Here is a 17,500-nt window from a genome sequence, read left to right as displayed (position 1 = left end):
CTAAAAGTGTTTTAGGTTTATCACAGCAGAGTGTAACTCGTGCAAACAGAGTATAGTAAAATGTGAAACGTGTGTTTCATATGGTAACAAAGTGTGGTTTTTAAACAGAAGTGTATAGTTTTTACAAGAGTGTTTAATTATGCAAAGGATCTGTAGTGTTTTGCTAATTGTGTGTGTGGTTGTGCTAATTGTGTGTAGTGTTTTGAAAACATGGGGCCTGTTTTGAAAATCGTGGTTAAGCAATCCAAAAAAACTGTAATCATCTTCTTTTAACATTCGTTTGTCCTCAGCATGAATTCAAATTATGAAAGCAATGCTTAAAAAAATCACTGCACACACAGAGAATTATTTATAGGATTATTATAGTTAACTAAAAAAAATAAAAAAATAAATATATATATATATATATATATACAGGATATATAGTTTTAAGTAACTATAATAACCCTATAAATAAATTAACTTTTTTTCAATTCTTTTGAATAATTGAATAATAATTTTTTTGTTGTTGTTAAAAACTTTTTATTTTTATATGTTGCCAGGGGAACATTTATTTATTTATTTATTTATTTAACTTGATGTACTAAAATAACTACAACAAAAGCTGAAATACAAATTAATAAAAACTATGTAGAACAAAATTACAAAAAAACCTGCTAAATATTTAACTAAAATTAAAATGAAAACAGAAAAATACCCCAAAAAGTAATTTCAAAATATTAAAATAAAACAAATATAATAGTATAATATTCTAAAATAACACTGAACTGAACAATCATTAATATTTGACACGAACTGAAGGAAAACTCACCATGTTTAACTTGATGTACTAAAATAACAAACTTAAACTGAAATAGAAATGACAAAAACACAACAAAAATGCTAAAATGAAAAAGGAAAATATATAAATAAATTAGTGCTGTCAAACGATTAATCACATCCAAAATAAAAGTGTTTGTTTACATAATATATGTGTGTGTACTGTGTATATTTATTATGCATATATAAATACATACGTATATATATATTTAAGAAAAATATATTACGTTTATACATTAAATATATTTATATATAATATAAATTATATGAATATAAATATATAAATGTAAATATTTTCCATATATATACTGTATGTGTGTGTATTGATATATACATAATAAATATACACAATACACACACAAACTTTTATTTTGGATGAGTTTAATCACGATTTATCGTTTGACAGCACTAAAATAAATACTAATTCAAAATATTTTTAAAACCTATAATAGAATCTTTATTCATCTCTGTAAGTATTAGTAGTGTAACTGTGCAGTTTGCTGGATGTTGAACAGCATGAGCTGTGTGTGTTTGTGCTGTGATTGAGTGTGTGTTTGTGCTGTGATTGAGTGTGTGTTTGTGCTGTGATTGAGTGTGTGAATGCGAATGATTGGAGTTGTGTGTGATGTTTCCGGCTGCCGTTATCATTCTGAACCAGAGCTTTAATCCCATTCCCATCTCACCTGTGTCCAAAGCGCAGCTCTCAAAACCCTCCCAATGTTTAGAGATGCTGTAGATAACAGGACGATTAATGCATGTTTCAAGAGCCGAGTAAACCTACTGAAAGGCATGAGAATATTCTCTGATTCTTTTGCAGTTAAAGGACAAACGCTGACGGCAGATGCTGAGCTCACTATTATGTGAATGTAATGTGAATTAAACGGAGCTCAGTGAATGTGACATGCATGATGGGATGATCTGAATGATTTCACTGCTGTTTTTCAGTGTCTGACGGAGCACATGAGATCCAGCCGAGTCACCCATGAGCTTTAATCAGGAGATACGGTGAGAAAACACACCACAGACCTCTATCATCTCAAAAACACCATAAAACATTCATAAAACTTATACATATATTTTAGCTACATTTAAATAAACAAATTGAGTTGAAAGTTAGTCGACTAAATTTGTTTATTTAAATGTAGCTAAAATAAATTGATTGCAACCACCTTAAAAAAAATGAGTAAATTCAATTTTTTTCAGTGTAGGTCCATATATATTTGGACACTGACACAATTTGCAGACGTTTGGTTCTGTATGCCACCAGAATAGAATTTAAATGAAACAATCAAGATGAAATTTACTTTAAGCTTTGATTCAAGGGTTTGAACAAAAATATAACATAAAATGCTTAGGAATTACAACCATTTTTATACACAACCCCCCCCCCTTTTCAGAGGCTCAAATGTAATTGGACAAATAAATATAATCATAAATAAAATGTTAATTTTTAATATTTTGTTGAGAATCCTTTGCGGGCAATGATTGCCTTAAGTCTCATGAACATCAGCAGTTTTTAAAAATATATACTGTATGTGTGTGTATTTATATATACATACAATAAATATACACAGAACACACATATATATAGATATATTATGCAAGCGAAAACTTTTATTTTGGATGCGATTAATCATTTGTCAGCTCTAATTTGTTTTATTTACAGCTTCAAAAACAGTTAAACTAATTAAATGATAATTTTTTCATAATTATGACCTTGCTTATGTATTGCTTGTTTAAAAAAAATGCCAATGTCAATCGAGTGTGTGTTTATGAGTTTTTTTTGTGGCATTTCTGTATTTCACAGTAAAGAAGCGTGTGTGTGTTTCTAGTATGTGGTGTGTGTTTATTTCTGTAAATGAGCAGGTGGAGGTCTGACATGCATCATGATTTCCTGCATTATTATTATTATTAGAGCGGCAGAATTAACGATCACATCTGTCCTGCTGCTGATGCTGGAGACCAGAGGTCAGGATAGATGAGTGCATGTTTATGAAACACTCTGTTATTATATTGCATATGTAGCTTGCCAATCATTTGAAGGAATCTCTTCATCTGCAGAGTCTCGTATCCATGTTTCTGCCCTCTGAGACGCTTGTCTCGTGTAATGTCAGTGAAAGTAAACGATGTTCCAGGCGGGGGAGAGATTCACAGTTAATGTGCAAATCAGAATTATTTCTGTTTCCAAGAGCGCTGCCAAAGTCCACGCGGTTTCTCTGAGATTTTAGTGTGTCTGCACGAGCTCTAGATCACAGTGCTTTTGGGTAAAAAATACACCATCAAACATTAAGAAGAGCTCTGAGATGCTGGTCTAGACTGGTTTATGGTGGTTTAGTGCTGGTTTTTGAGAGCGATGGAAAGCGTTTGTTTTTGCTGCAACTAACTCAAAGTGCAGAGTTTCAGGAAAAATGAAGCCAAATATCTTCTAATAATAATTTGTCATTGTCGTTTCTCAGTAGAACAGAATGTTTGACGGTTCGCCATGATCTTTATGAGTAATAGCTGATTAGATAAATAAATCCTCATTCCAAAGCCCATCAGTGTTTATATGATATTAACCAACATCGCAAATAAACACTTCAGATATTTTCATTCTGTCTCTCCGCTGACAGGAGAAACATTGTCTTTTTATCAATAAATCTGCGGCAAATTAGTTATTAAAGTTGTTTTTGTTCAACTGTTAAACTCAAGTTCTTTTGAAATAGACATGGACTTGATCTTTTGACACTCAGCTGTCAATCAAACGAGAAACCACATTAATAAGTTCAGTCCAGCGCTTTAATGTTTCTCAAAGAGTCTCTTCTGCTCACCGAGGCTGCGTTTATTTGATCAAAGTAGAGTAAATATTGTGAAATATTATTACAATATAAAACAGCTGTTTTCTATGTGAATATGTGTTAAACTGTAATGTATTTCTGTGATCTGCAGCTGTATTTTCAGCATCATTACTCCAGTCTTCAGTGTCACATGATCTTCAGAAATCATAATAATATACTGATTTACTGATCAACAAACATTTCTGATTATTATCAATGTTGAACACAGTTGTGCTGCACAATATTTTTGTGGAAACCGTGATGCATTTTATTTTTCAGGATTCACAGACGAATAGAAAGTTCAAAAGAACAGCATTTATTAGAAATCTTTTGTAACATTATAAAAGTCTTTACTGACACTTTTGATCAATTTAAAAACCGAGTGATAAAGTATACAATAAAGTAGAATGAAAGCTTTAATTATAATCTTATTGCACTTGAATAAAGTTAAAAGTTACTCCAGAGCGCTTACGTTACGGTGCTTTTGGGAAACAGACCGTAATATTAAGATCAGTCGTACGATCATTTTTACGAACTTCTTAGGCTTACGATGCTTTTGGGAAACGCAGCCCTGGTTGGTGTGTTTCATGGATCAGAACTCTTTATAGAATTTAAAAATATATATATATATTTTTTTTTTGTCCCTTTTTTTTGATTGAGGAGAAATTCTGTGTGCCACGGTCCTTCTCTCTTGCTGTTGAATTATAGATGATGTTTTATGATAATGACTGTCTGACTCGGACATTATTGCTCTTACATGGCTACTTAAATAATAACACGACATGTTAATATTAATACATGGAGCTGAAATATTAATCTGAGTGTGTTCTGGATTTGAGCATGACTGTGAAACAGCAGATGGTCTCACTGGAGGGATGGACACACACACACACACACACACACACACACACACACACACTTCCTCATTAACAGAGAGCTGGCTGATATCTGTGTGACCCTTGACCTTTAGCTGACCTCAGGTGACAGGAAACTGTGTGTGTGTTTGAGGACAAAATCTCCCTGTGGTCATAAAAATGCTAAACTTTTTCTTGAGTTTGTTATTGATTTTTTTTTTTTTATTGTTAGTTTATGTCTATAGTTTTTGTCCGTTATGTTTCTGTCCCAGTTCTTGTCTCTTCTGTTGATATCTCTCTGGTTTCTGGTTTCTCTCTGGTCGATTCAGTGCTCATTTCTGTTTGACGTCAAAACGGCAGATAAAAACACTGATTTCAGGCTCTTATTGTGTTTTTATGATGAGCTGAGTTTTGATGGTTATCAGTGTTTTGTGCGTGTAAATGATCATAATGAAGGACATTGACGATGTTTGGAGATCAATCCATCGAATGAGTGTTTTTTAAATGTTTTATATGTATGTGTTTTGTGCTCTTGTACTGTTAGTGAGTGTGTGTGTGTGTGTGTGTGTGTGTGTGTGTGTGTATATGCATATCTGTGTAAGTCTGTGTGTGTGTACAGTGTGTGTATGTTTGTGTGTGTGTGTGTGTGTGTGTGTGTGTGTGTGTGAGAGTGAGTCAGTGAGTGAGTGTTTGTGTGTGGACCAATATTATGGATCAAATCTAGAGAGGATATTAAAAGATTCACAGTCTGAATTAGGTTTGTAAATGTATCATTATTATGGACATTCATTTATTTTAATAATTCTGCTATTCAGCGGTGTTATGAATTAAAGCCATCTCATGATGTGAATCGATATCATATATGCCCTGAAGCTCATGGATGAAAACAACATTATGAGTCTGATGATTGAATACAGACATCATGAGCAGAGACGAGATCAGCATCAGATCCTGATCGTTTCCTCCTGTCTCTCTCTCTCTCTGCTGTATTATCCAGCACTTCATCATCTGTTTCTCTTTCTATCTCGTCTCTCTCCAGCGTCTCGTCTCTTGTCAGGCTGATCTTGTATTTGACGTTGATTTTTGTCACTGTGTAATCAAACTCAAACATCCTGCAAGCACCAGACGATCACTGCGAATCTCCCTGTTCCTGTGGATCTCCATGTCCTCAGATACAAACGCCTCAAGCGCCTCAAACTCAAGAGCTTCACCGTTTAATAGTTAAAGATGCTGTAAGCAGTGTCACAAATAAAACAATGCCACTACCTGACAGATATCAGAGCTATAGCTGTTATGAGAAATAAAGAAGTATATAATACATTCTAAAACATCTGTAAAAATAGGGCACAATGTAGGCTACTAAATTAATTTGAAGGAATTTTCTGGTTTCTTTTATTTTTTTACAGGTGTTTTACCTATATTTTAAATTTTACGTTGTATTTTAGATTTATTTTTATTTAAAGATGATGTGCTTTTTTATTTTAAATGTCTGTAAAATTAATAGGTAATGAGCTGCCAGTACATTTTCTGTTATTTTCTGGATTTATTATATTACAATGTAATATAATGTAATTAAAAATGTTAATAATTCATATAATAATATACAATATATATATATATATATATATATATATATATATATATATATATATATAATATAATTAATAATAATATATAATTTTTGTAGTTAGTGTATTTTTAATATAATATAATTAATATACATTTTGTAATTAAAATATTTTTAATAGTAATGTAATATAAATTATATAATTTTGGAGTTTAATAATATATACAATATGATATCAAATAATTTAAAATGTGAATTGTTTAATATATATTTTTGCAGTTAGTTTCTTTTTAATAGTAATGTAATATAATACTGTTTATATTTTTTGGAGTTAGCATCTTTTTAATAATAATATAATACTATATAATATACAGTAAAATAGTATATACATATAATCCATTTTTATTTATGTTAAATGTTTAGTATATATATTTATTGTAGTTAGTTTCTTTTTAATAGTAATACAATGCATAATTTTTATATATATTTTACTAATAAACACATTTTTTTAAATCAGTGTTTTCTATAATTAATTTGAGGCAGTTGTTATAAGCTGTAAGATATGATAGAATCCGAGAGTGGTGTGTGAGATCAAGTGTGTTTTCTGTATTTATATGCTTCTCTCATGCTAATGATTTAATGCTAATTTTTAATAAAAAAAAACAAACAAAAAAACACGACCCTTTAAGACATGCACTCTATTAGTTTTCTAACTGCTTGTTTTCTATATGTGTCCCTGAGGCACAGACGCAGTCATCAGTAGCACAGGTATATTTGTAGCAATAGCCAACAATACATTGTATGGATCAAAATTATACATTTCTCTTTTATGACAAAAATCATTAGGATATTAAGATCATGTTCCATGAAGATATTTAGTACATTTCCTACCGTAAATATATCAAAACTTAATTATTGATTAGTAATATGCATTGCTAAGAACTTCATTTGAACAACTTTAAAGGAGATTTTCTCAATATTTAGATTTTTTTGCTCCCTCAGATTCCAGATTTTCTAATAGTTGTATCTCAGACAAATATTGTCCTATCATAACAAACCATACATCAATGGAGAGATGATTTATTTATGATGCATAAATCTAAATTTTTTTAAAATTGACTCTTATGATTGGTTTTCTCTATTCTTTTTCTATTCTATCTATTTTTTTTATCTATTTTATAATTATATATATATATATATACAAAAAAACTTGCTACGTGTACTGCGTTAGGCTAACAGAGACTTTTCATAGCACTCACATATCATTGCTCTTTTGTTGATTCTGATTGCTTCCATTGTCCTCATTTGTATGTCGCTTTGGATAAAAGCTTCTGCTAAATGACTAAATGTAATGCCTCTCGTCTGTCAGCTTCATCCACAGAATATGCCACCATGAACCTGACGCTGAGCGCCGAGCCTGGATTACTCCTGACCAACAGCTCCCCGGGGATGCGGGCCAATCCCGTCACAGCGTTCGTACCACATGACCTCTGGACCGCCAATGATTCGCAAGCCGCCAATCTGACCGGCAACGCCACTCTTCTGTCCACAGAGTCACCGGATCCACTCGGTGGACATACAATCTGGCAGATCATTATGATCGTGTTCCTGTGCGGCTCGCTTTCTTTAGTCACCATCACCGGGAACATCCTGGTCCTGGTGTCCTTTAAAGTCAACAAGCAGTTAAAGACAGTGAATAACTATTATTTGCTCAGCCTGGCGTTCGCAGACCTCATCATCGGCATGCTTTCGATGAACCTCTACACTACGTATATAATCATGGGCCGCTGGGCGCTTGGGAACTGGGCCTGCGATCTGTGGCTGGCCATTGATTATGTAGCCAGTAATGCTTCAGTGATGAACCTGCTGGTCATCAGCTTCGACCGGTATTTCTCCGTCACCCGTCCGCTGACCTACAGAGCCAAACGGACCACTAAGCGAGCCATGACCATGATTGGATTGGCCTGGTCCATTTCCTTCATCCTCTGGGCACCGGCTATCCTCTTCTGGCAGTATTTCGTTGGGGAGCGGACGGTTCCTCCGAACCAATGCTACATCCAGTTCCTCTCGGAGCCGATCACCACTTTTTGCACAGCGATCGCTGCTTTCTATCTGCCTGTGACCATCATGACCGTCCTCTACTGGCGGATCTACAAGGAGACGGAGAACCGCTCCAAGGAGCTCGCCGAACTCAAGGGTTCAGGGAACCAGGGGAGTCCGGAGGAACCCGTGCAAAAATGGTATGAGCTATCTACTTATTGAGACATTAGCTATGTTCCCATCCACCATTTTTATGCGTATTTTGGAAAATCGGATAAAAAAAGATGTGCATAAATTCTAAAAAGTGCATAGAAAACTAATGCGCACATTTGAGTAGGATGAACTTTTATCAGATAAGAAAAAATGTGCATAAACTACGGTGGAAACCGAATAAATTCCTGAGGAAAAAGTCATGTGACTTTGCTCTATGAGACAGGATGACTTGACTAGCAGTGGACCGATCTCGTTCACAGCATTGATATGTTGTCATAAAGTCTGTCGTCAAAGTATTTCTGTATAATTGTCTTAAACGACTGCGTTCCCAAACAGCAGCATCCGCCTCCGAAAGCATTGATGGCATTTATTGTGTTTCGTCTGCTCGCTCTGAGCCACAAGTAATTGATCATATAGGAAAATTATTATATTCAGTGGCTTCTCCTAGTTTTCTTAGTGATATATTTAGTGGCAGTTTATCAGGAAGTGACGATTTTGTTCTCTTTGACTCGGAAACGGTGCATTTTTCAAGTGTCTGTACTTTATCTTTAAAAATTAGAATATCGTGAAAAACTGCATTTTTTTGTAACATTTCAAAAAGTTAAACTTTCATATATATTTTAGATTCATAACATGTAAAGTAAATGAATGAAAGTTTTTTGTTTTAATTTTGATGATTAGAGCTTACAGCTCATGAAAGTCAAAATCCAGTCTTTCAATATATTAGAATATTTATATTTGAGTTTCAATTAATGACCATCCCTACAGTATAAATTCAGGGTATCTCTTGTTCTTTGAAACCACAATAATGGGGAAGACTGCTGACTTGGCAATGATCCAGAAGATGAACATTGACGTCCTCCACAAAGAGAGTAAGTCACAGAGGGTCATTACTGAAAGCTGTGGCTGTTTACAGAGTGCTGTATCAAAACATATTAAATGCAAAGTTGACTGGAAGGAAGAAATTGGGTAGGAAAAGGTGCACAAGCAACAGGGATGACTGCAAGCTTAAGAATACTGTCAAGCAAAGCTGATTCAAACACTTGTGAGAGCTTCATAAGGAGTGGACTGAAGCTGGAGTCAGTGCATCAAGAGTCTCCACGCTCAGACGTCTTCAGGAAAAGAGCTACCAAGCCACTTCTGAACCAGAGACAACGTCAGAAGCATCTTACCTGGGCTGTGGAGAAAAAGAACTGGACTGTTGCTCAGTGCTCCAAAGTCCTCTTTTCAGATGAAAGTAAATTTTGCATTTCATTTGGAAATCAAGGTCCCAGAGTCTGGAGGAAGAGTGGAGAGGCACAGAATCCATGTTGCTTGAAGTCCAGTGTGAAGTTTCCACAGTCAGTGATGATTTGGGCTGCCGTGACGTCTGCTGGTGTTGGTCCACTGTGTTTTATCAAGTCCAGAGTCAATGCAGCCGTCTACCAGGAGATTTTGGAGCACTTTATGTTTCCATCTGATGACAAGCTTTATGGAGATGCTTGCCCTGACCAAGTATTGAGTGCAGAAATGAACATACTTTAAAGAACTTGAACTTTTCTGCTTTGCAAATCCTTTTTTTGATTGATCTTAGGAAATATTCTAATATTCTGAGATACTGGATTTTGACTTTCATGAGCTCTAAGCTCTAATCATCAAAATTAAAAAAACTTCAAAAACTTTTGAAATGTCTTAATTTACATGTAACGAATCTAAAATATATATGAAAGTTTCACTTTTTTAAATAAGTTACAAAAAATTTCAATTTTTCACGATATTCTAATTTTTTGAGATACACCTGTAAATATGGACATGTAAATGCATGTAAATATTTTCAAAATATATACTGAATGTGTGTGTATTTATACTGTATATACATAATAAATATATACAGTACACACACACATATTATGCAAACAAAAACTTTTATTTTGGATGCGTTTAATCGCGATTAATCGTTTGACAGCAGTAATTCCCAAACATTAATTTATCCATTAATTGTAATAATCCAGTGAGATTTTTGAGATCTGATCTGATCTGATCATCATCAGTCTGTCTGGAATGACATGAAGAAACAGAACAAACTGAGACTAAATCCAGAAGAACTGAGTCTCCAAGACGCTTCAAGAGACCTCCTGCAAAGCTGCAGTGCTGTTAACAGTTTTAGGCACTTGTGTAAAGATGCTGTAAGATGAGGATGCTGTCAAAAATAATGTCATAAATAGATTTGCTTTATCAATTAACTTCTATTAACTAAACTAAATCAACATTTGTTGTGAGCATGCTTTGTGTTGAAAGCAGTTTTTGCCCTCGGTGCTCTTGAGCAGAGTTTCTCAGGTAGCTTCTCTTGAAGCGAGAGGAAAACTTATCTCTTAGTGAAAAGTTCTCCATTTTTTTCTATACAACACTGAACCAAGATGTCTTTAATAAAATATACACACTATTGATTCATGATTAATTTTTACAGTGTGGGGAATCCGGGAAGCTCACGCAGTCACAGCAGTAACGAGCTCCACCAGAGAAGCTCGGGGAGAACCAAAACAGGGCGTTTTTGGTTCTGGCCGTTGAGTCGGAAAGCTCGGAAGAGTCACGGCAGCGAGACGGACCGCTCAAGCAGCGATAGCTGGAATAATAACGAAACCGCCGCGTCCGTCGACCTATCAGATGAGGAGGAGGAGGAAGATGGAGAAGCCATGTACTCGATCTCCGAGAACCTCCACCAAGACACGAAACCTTCCAGAAAGGGATTGGACTCCAAAGCATCCAAAGATCAGCCCAACGCCAAAGACGGCAAACGCTTCGCCAAGACGCAGGTCAACAAGCGCAAGAAGGTCTCTCTGGTGAAAGAGAAGAAAGCGGCGCAGACGCTGAGCGCCATCCTCCTGGCCTTCATCATCACCTGGACGCCGTACAACATCATGGTCCTGGTGAACGTGTTCTGCAATGCGTGCATCCCCGAGACGCTATGGGCTCTGGGATACTGGCTGTGCTACGTCAACAGCACCGTCAACCCCATGTGTTACGCGCTCTGCAACAAGACCTTTCGCACCACCTTCAGATCTATCCTGCTGTGTCGCTGGCGTCGGACGAACAAACCCAACAAGCCGCAGCTCCAGCAGAGGCAGCCCGCGGCCGCTTACCGGAAACAGAGTCCCGCGGAGAACTAGAGGAACTTTGTGCATCGTTTCTGAAGGGCTGTACAGTATTCATGTTTATATTAGTGCTGGGCAACGATTAATCTCGATTAATCGCATCCAAAATACATGATATATGTGTATATTTATTACGTATATATATAAATACATGTATATATTTAAGAAAAATATGTTATGCTTATATATCAAATATATTTATATATAATATAAATTATATGAATATATACATGTAAATATTTTCATAATATATACTGTATGTGTGTGTGTTCATATATGCATAATAAATATATACAGTACACACACATATATGACCCTGGAGCACAAAAGCAGTCATGAGTAACACAGGTATATTTGTAGCAATAGCCAACAATACATTGTATGGATCAAAATTATACATTTCTCTTTTATGACAAAAATCATTAGGATATTAAGATCATGTTCCATGAAGATATTTAGTAAATTTCCTACCGTAAATATATCAAAACTCAGATTCCAGATTTTCAAATATTGCCCTATCCTAACAAACCATACATCAATGGAAAGATTATTTATTCAGCTATTTATTCAGAGTATAAATCTCAGTTTCAAAAAATTGACCCTTATAACTGGTTTTGTGGTCCAGGGTCACATATATAAACAAAAACTTTTATTTTGTATGCGATTAATTGTGATTAATCGTTGCCCGTCACTAGTTTATAGGTGCCTCAGTTAAAGCCGGACACGATGGATTGTGTGACTTCAGAATCATCCACTAAATATATCTGCTGCACCCTGTGCAGATAAAACTACGCAAATGAGACGTTTTCTTTCCTGTGTTGACGTATTTTCTACTGAAACAGAGTCAGGTGGGACATGCGGTATTTAAGGGCTCATGTTTTTTAACCCTCTGGGGTTGTTCGGTCATTTTAGACCGAAAAAAAAAACTTTTTGGAAATTAAAAAAATTGCTACTTTATCGGAAACTCTGTGACTTTTGTGGCAGTTGCTATGTGTCCTCAAAAACAAACAAACAAACAAGAAAACATGGACTTGATTTGAAAAAGCTAAATGTCGTAAAGAAATAGTCCCATTTGTGTCCCATAGGAAATGAATGGAAAATAGGCAAAAACTAAAAATACAAAGATGTTTTTGTGTGTACAATCTAAAAATCAGCCACAATACAGAAAAAAGTGCACAGCAATAAAGAGGTGACAAAACTTAAGTAATTATGCCTGAAACACTGCTCAGTAACTAAGGATTACACAGCACTGAATATATAGGACTATACTGGCATCTAATGGCTACTCCATGGTATTACAGATGATTTTATTTATTTATTTTTTCCACAATGTGTAACACATCTGCCTCAATTCAATAAATTTTTAATACTTTTGCTCTATTTTTAACTTAAATACTGCATTAATTAAAAAACATTAGAGAGATTGTTTTTTTCTTTTTTTTCTTTACATTTATACAGAAAATAGTCCATAATTTAGATATGGATATTAATTAGTAACATGAAACACACTCAAAATACAAAATATTAAAGAAAAAAACTATATTGAAATTAAATGCAGTATATTAATTTAGCAAAATTAAAAATTTACACGATTATGGCCTCCGGTCAGTTTTTTGACTCCCAAATGAACAACACCAGAGGGTTAAATCAATCACTTTGTCCAACCCTACATTATTCTCTCACAGGTTTGGCTCATAATGTACATAAAATAGGTTTCATTTTGACTTTAATTTAATGCTAAAGGAAGAGTTCACCCAAAAATGATCATTCTGTCATTATTTACACACCCTCAAAGCTTTCTGTCTTCTGCTGAACACAAAAGAAGATATTTTGAAGAATGTTGGGAACCAAAAAATAGCTGCTAGCCACTTACCTCCGTAGTATGAAGAAAATACTATCATTTTTGGGTGAACTATCCCTATCACATTCACTGATCTGGTTTATGTGTTTCATTGGAGTTTATGTGGGTGTTTTGTGATGCTCCAAGTCGTGGTTCTCTGTGATTTTGTACTGTTTTACTGCTGAAACGAACTTCTACAGGGTTTGATTTCGCCCTCGTGAATGTTTTAAAAATGTATTTCCACTTTAAGTCAAGTGCACACTACAAAACCAAAGCACTTCATGTTTTTAGGGTAACACTTTATTTCGATAGTCCACTTTAGACATTGTGCCAACTATAAGTATCTTTGCAAATACATGTCAACTAGCAGTCATTAGAGTATTAGTAGATGGTCTGCTGAATATCTGCTAACACAACAGATAGTCTACTGATTACATGTAATCTGGGTGAGGTAATCAGATTACAAAAACTCAATACTAGATTGTACTACACTTTAAAACACTTCATGGTTTTGACATTAACGAACAGAATATATTTTCTATTTATGCCAAAAAGTAGTCAATAGATCACCAAATATGTGTAATCCAATATATTATGTGACAAACTATAATTTTCCTCATGTAATATGTAATTAGTAACAGATTACAATTTGTAAGTAATCTGCCCTGCACTGACTATAAGTATTTTTGCAAGTATGTCAACTTATTCTGCTAACCCTAACCAAACAGTCTAAGACTCTAATGAGAGTTAGTTGACATGCAGTTGCAAAGTTACTTATAGTTAGTATAATGTCCTAAGCAGACTATTGTAATAAAGTTTAATTTGTGAGATGGCAGCAAAAAACTCCAGACTGCAACCTGAAGCTGTAATGTCTAATGCAAGTACTGAAGTACAATTAAATGTTGAAACTTTTTTATTTCAAATAAATCATTGGCTAGATACTTGTGTAAAATATTGAGATTAAAAGAACGATTCCTCTGTACTTTTAACCCCCTGAGAGCAGAAAGGAGCCAGTAAACCGGCGAGAGCGTGAAGCAGCGCCAGCGGAGGGCGAGGCCGTGGGAAGACGGAGCCAAAAACAACCTGCTGCCCACGTCTCCTTAAACGCCATCGCATCCCTGGTTTTTGGCTTCTTTTTCCTGTTCTGTGCAAATCAGTGTAAAAACAAGTGCAAAACCCTCCTGCAGTCTGAGAACTCATACTGGGATTCAGTCGGGGAGGAAATGATCTTGTGATTTCTGCATTGTGGATCAGTTGCGTAGTATGCATTCCTGTAGCTGAACAGTAGATCAGGGCACTTGCAACACTAAGGTCATGGGTTTGATTCCCAGGGAATGCATGAACTGATCCGATGTAGACCTTAAATGCAATGCAAGTCACTTTGGATAAAAGCATCTGCCAAATGCATACATGTAAATGGCTTCGATTCCCAGGGAATGCATGAACAGATAAAATGTAGACCTTGAATGCAACAGATAAAAGTGTCTGCCAGTTGCATAAACGTAAATGGGTGTAAACCAATATGACACAAAGCTGTGAGTGTTAAATGTCCTTCTGTCTTGTTGTGTGCACTTGGCCATTTTTAGTGTGCACTTGGCTAGTTGAACTAAGTTCAGTCGTGACCTCACTGAACAAATGCTGCTGTTTCACGACACACGTTTGAGCAGTTCAGCAGGATTTTATCCTCTTTTTTATGTTTTAACTGCGGAAAATTTGTGCAAAAACAACTAAGGCAAAAAAGAAAAACTCTATAAATGTACAATGTGGGAGGAAAATGATCAATAATGAATTCCTCTTTTATTTGTGATATGTAATATTTGATTATTGTGTTCTATGCATATCTGGTTGGGAGTTTAGTGCCTGTTTCTGTCAGATTATGTAGTTCAGGTTGTGTTTGAATGTGAAACCAAGATGGAGTGGCGTTGATTTCAAATAAATAAATATGGCGTGTTTTTATATGGTTAGAAAACAATATGCCCTCAAAAACATGTATATGACTCTGAAAATAAACTAAATCTCTGATTATGATGGGGTATTTCAGATTTCCTCTTGATAAAAAGTGTATTTTTGACAGAGATTTGAACGACTGCCTGATAATATCTGTCTGTCCTGTGAATATTTGTTGTTTTTCCAGTATGTTTGGAGTAAAAGATCCCTCGATCAGTGATCATGTCATGTATATTACACTGCTGTAACAGCAACAGATGGTTCTGATTGTTCAGATACAGTACTGTTGTTTGTGTGATTCTGACTTCAGAAGTTAAAATCTCTAAAAATGGAGGTTTTTACAAGAGTTCAGATCAAATATAGAGTTACACTTCCCTCTAGTGGTCATAATAAAATCCCTAAAAAATAATATAAACCTTATTTATTATAGCGTAAGACACTTTCTGAAACACTTTGGTTCACTGTTTCTTTATTCAGGATAATATACATCTTTATATTGATTACTATAGCACTGGGAGTGATAAATGATAAACTGCTGTTCAAGATTATATGAGTTTTGTCTTTACTGAGATGTTTGATCAATAAAGCCAACTGTGTTCTTGTGGTTATATATTTTGTATGAGGTGCTAAATATTTAATACATTTATCCAGTGCTGCTTTTTTTTTTACACAGACTGATATTCTTGTAAAAGTAGTCACACCAGTATTCACTCACACACACACACACACACACACACACATACAATCACAGACCCCCCCCCCACACACACACAATCACAGACACCCCCCCCCCACACACACACACAATCACAGACCCCCCCCCCCCCACACACAATCACAGACACCCCCCCCCCCCCCCCACACACACACACAATCACAGACCCCCCCCCCCCACACACACACACAAATACAATAAAAAATTGAATAAATAATAATAATAAAGACATCAAGTATTGGAGTTTTGCATGGCATAAAATGATTCTTGAAAATGTTGTTTACAGTTTTTGCCTATTACTTACACACTAAAACCGAATGCTTAGACCAAAACCTCGATACCTAAACTTCTGTGCACTTGCACAGGAAACAGAACAACAATCGGTCTGAGCCTTAGCACTACAAATAGGCCTCAGGTGAGCCATTTTGAGAACTTTGCAAGCATGGAGGCAATGAGAGTCAGAGTAAGAGGAGGATAAAGAGAGAGAGGAGTCGGATGAGGACGAGGAGTGGAGACGTGTATCAGATGACATCAGGGCTACTCTGGTGGACCATGTGATAAATCATGGCCTGTCCATGATGGAGGCTGGGTAAAGAGTCCACACTAACCTCAGTCGCTACACAGTAGCATCGATAATAAGGACATTCCGACTGGAGAACTGGTATATCTTCAAGTTTCTACTCCAGACTGGACCTACTGTATGTGTCACATGATTCTGTATCATATTACAGTATTACTGTACTAACTGTACTATACAACGATGGGTAGTGCTGTGAAGTATATGTAAAGAAATTCCATTGTGATGTTACAGTGCTGTACAGTGTACAGAACCTAACCAATGACATCTTGTGGTGGCATTTTCTACAGAATGGTTGGACGACCTCCTCAAGGTGGAAGGAAACGGCTCTTCACTCCACAACAAGAGCTTGCCATCATTGAAAAGGTGCGAGAAAATAATGCAATCCAACTTCGTGAGTTGCACCAACGCATAAATGCAAATAGAATGTATTCAACAATATCAACAGGGTCAGATTTCTACAATAAGTCGCATCCTACAGAAACATAACTTCAGAATGGAGCAGCTGTACAGGGGGCCATTTGAGAGCAACAGTGTCCGGGTCAAGGATCTGCGCTGTGATTATGTGCAGGTATGTGTCACTTTACATACTACAGTATATTGTGATGTGGGAATGAGGCTTTATGCTGCCACCTGCCTTGCCTGTAGCTTTGTCTATTCTGACCCAACCCAGCCCCTACTTGTGTGAAAATATAGACATTGTAGTTACTGTGTGTTTTCAGGAACACTATTCAATATTTTCTGTTACAGACGGTTCTGGATTTTGATGCCGGCGAACTGCCACATGAGTTCATCTATGTGGATGAGGCAGGCTTCAATCTGGACAAAACCAGGCATCGGGCCGTAATGTAGACAAAGGGCTGTTGTAAATGTCCCTGGGCAGCGTGGGGGAAATATCACCTCGTGTGCTGCAATTAGTGTCCAAAGAGTCCTGCATCACCATGCCACTCTAGATCCCTACAATACAGGACACATCATTGC

At 35.7% G+C, this 17,500-nt stretch overlaps 1 protein-coding gene and 1 pseudogene across 2 annotated transcripts in view; both read left to right on the top strand.

The window, feature by feature from the left end:
- Nucleotides 1–7,448: 7,448 nt before the first annotated feature.
- On the top strand, nucleotides 7,449–11,455 carry LOC306857498 (muscarinic acetylcholine receptor M3-like; the record flags this gene model as incomplete). Its single annotated transcript, XM_079397474.1, has 2 exons — nucleotides 7,449–8,296; nucleotides 10,756–11,455. The coding sequence occupies 2 exons, from the start codon at nucleotides 7,449–7,451 to the stop codon at nucleotides 11,453–11,455; spliced, it is 1,548 nt and encodes a 515-aa protein (XP_079253600.1).
- A 5,355-nt stretch (nucleotides 11,456–16,810) lies between these two features.
- LOC306857497 (formin-2-like) overlaps nucleotides 16,811–17,500 on the top strand; it is a 62,307-nt pseudogene continuing 61,617 nt past the window's right edge. The window contains exons 1-3 of the transcript in view: nucleotides 16,811–16,885; nucleotides 16,968–17,090; nucleotides 17,270–17,362. The product of the transcript in view is annotated as a formin-2-like (transcript). The remainder of the gene's footprint in view (nucleotides 16,886–16,967; nucleotides 17,091–17,269; nucleotides 17,363–17,500) is intronic.

The sequence above is a fragment of the Barbus barbus genome, assembly GCF_936440315.1.
Source record: "Barbus barbus genome assembly, chromosome: 38".
NCBI classification, from domain to species: domain Eukaryota; kingdom Metazoa; phylum Chordata; class Actinopteri; order Cypriniformes; family Cyprinidae; genus Barbus; species Barbus barbus.
This window is presented reverse-complemented; position numbering and strand designations above follow the sequence as displayed.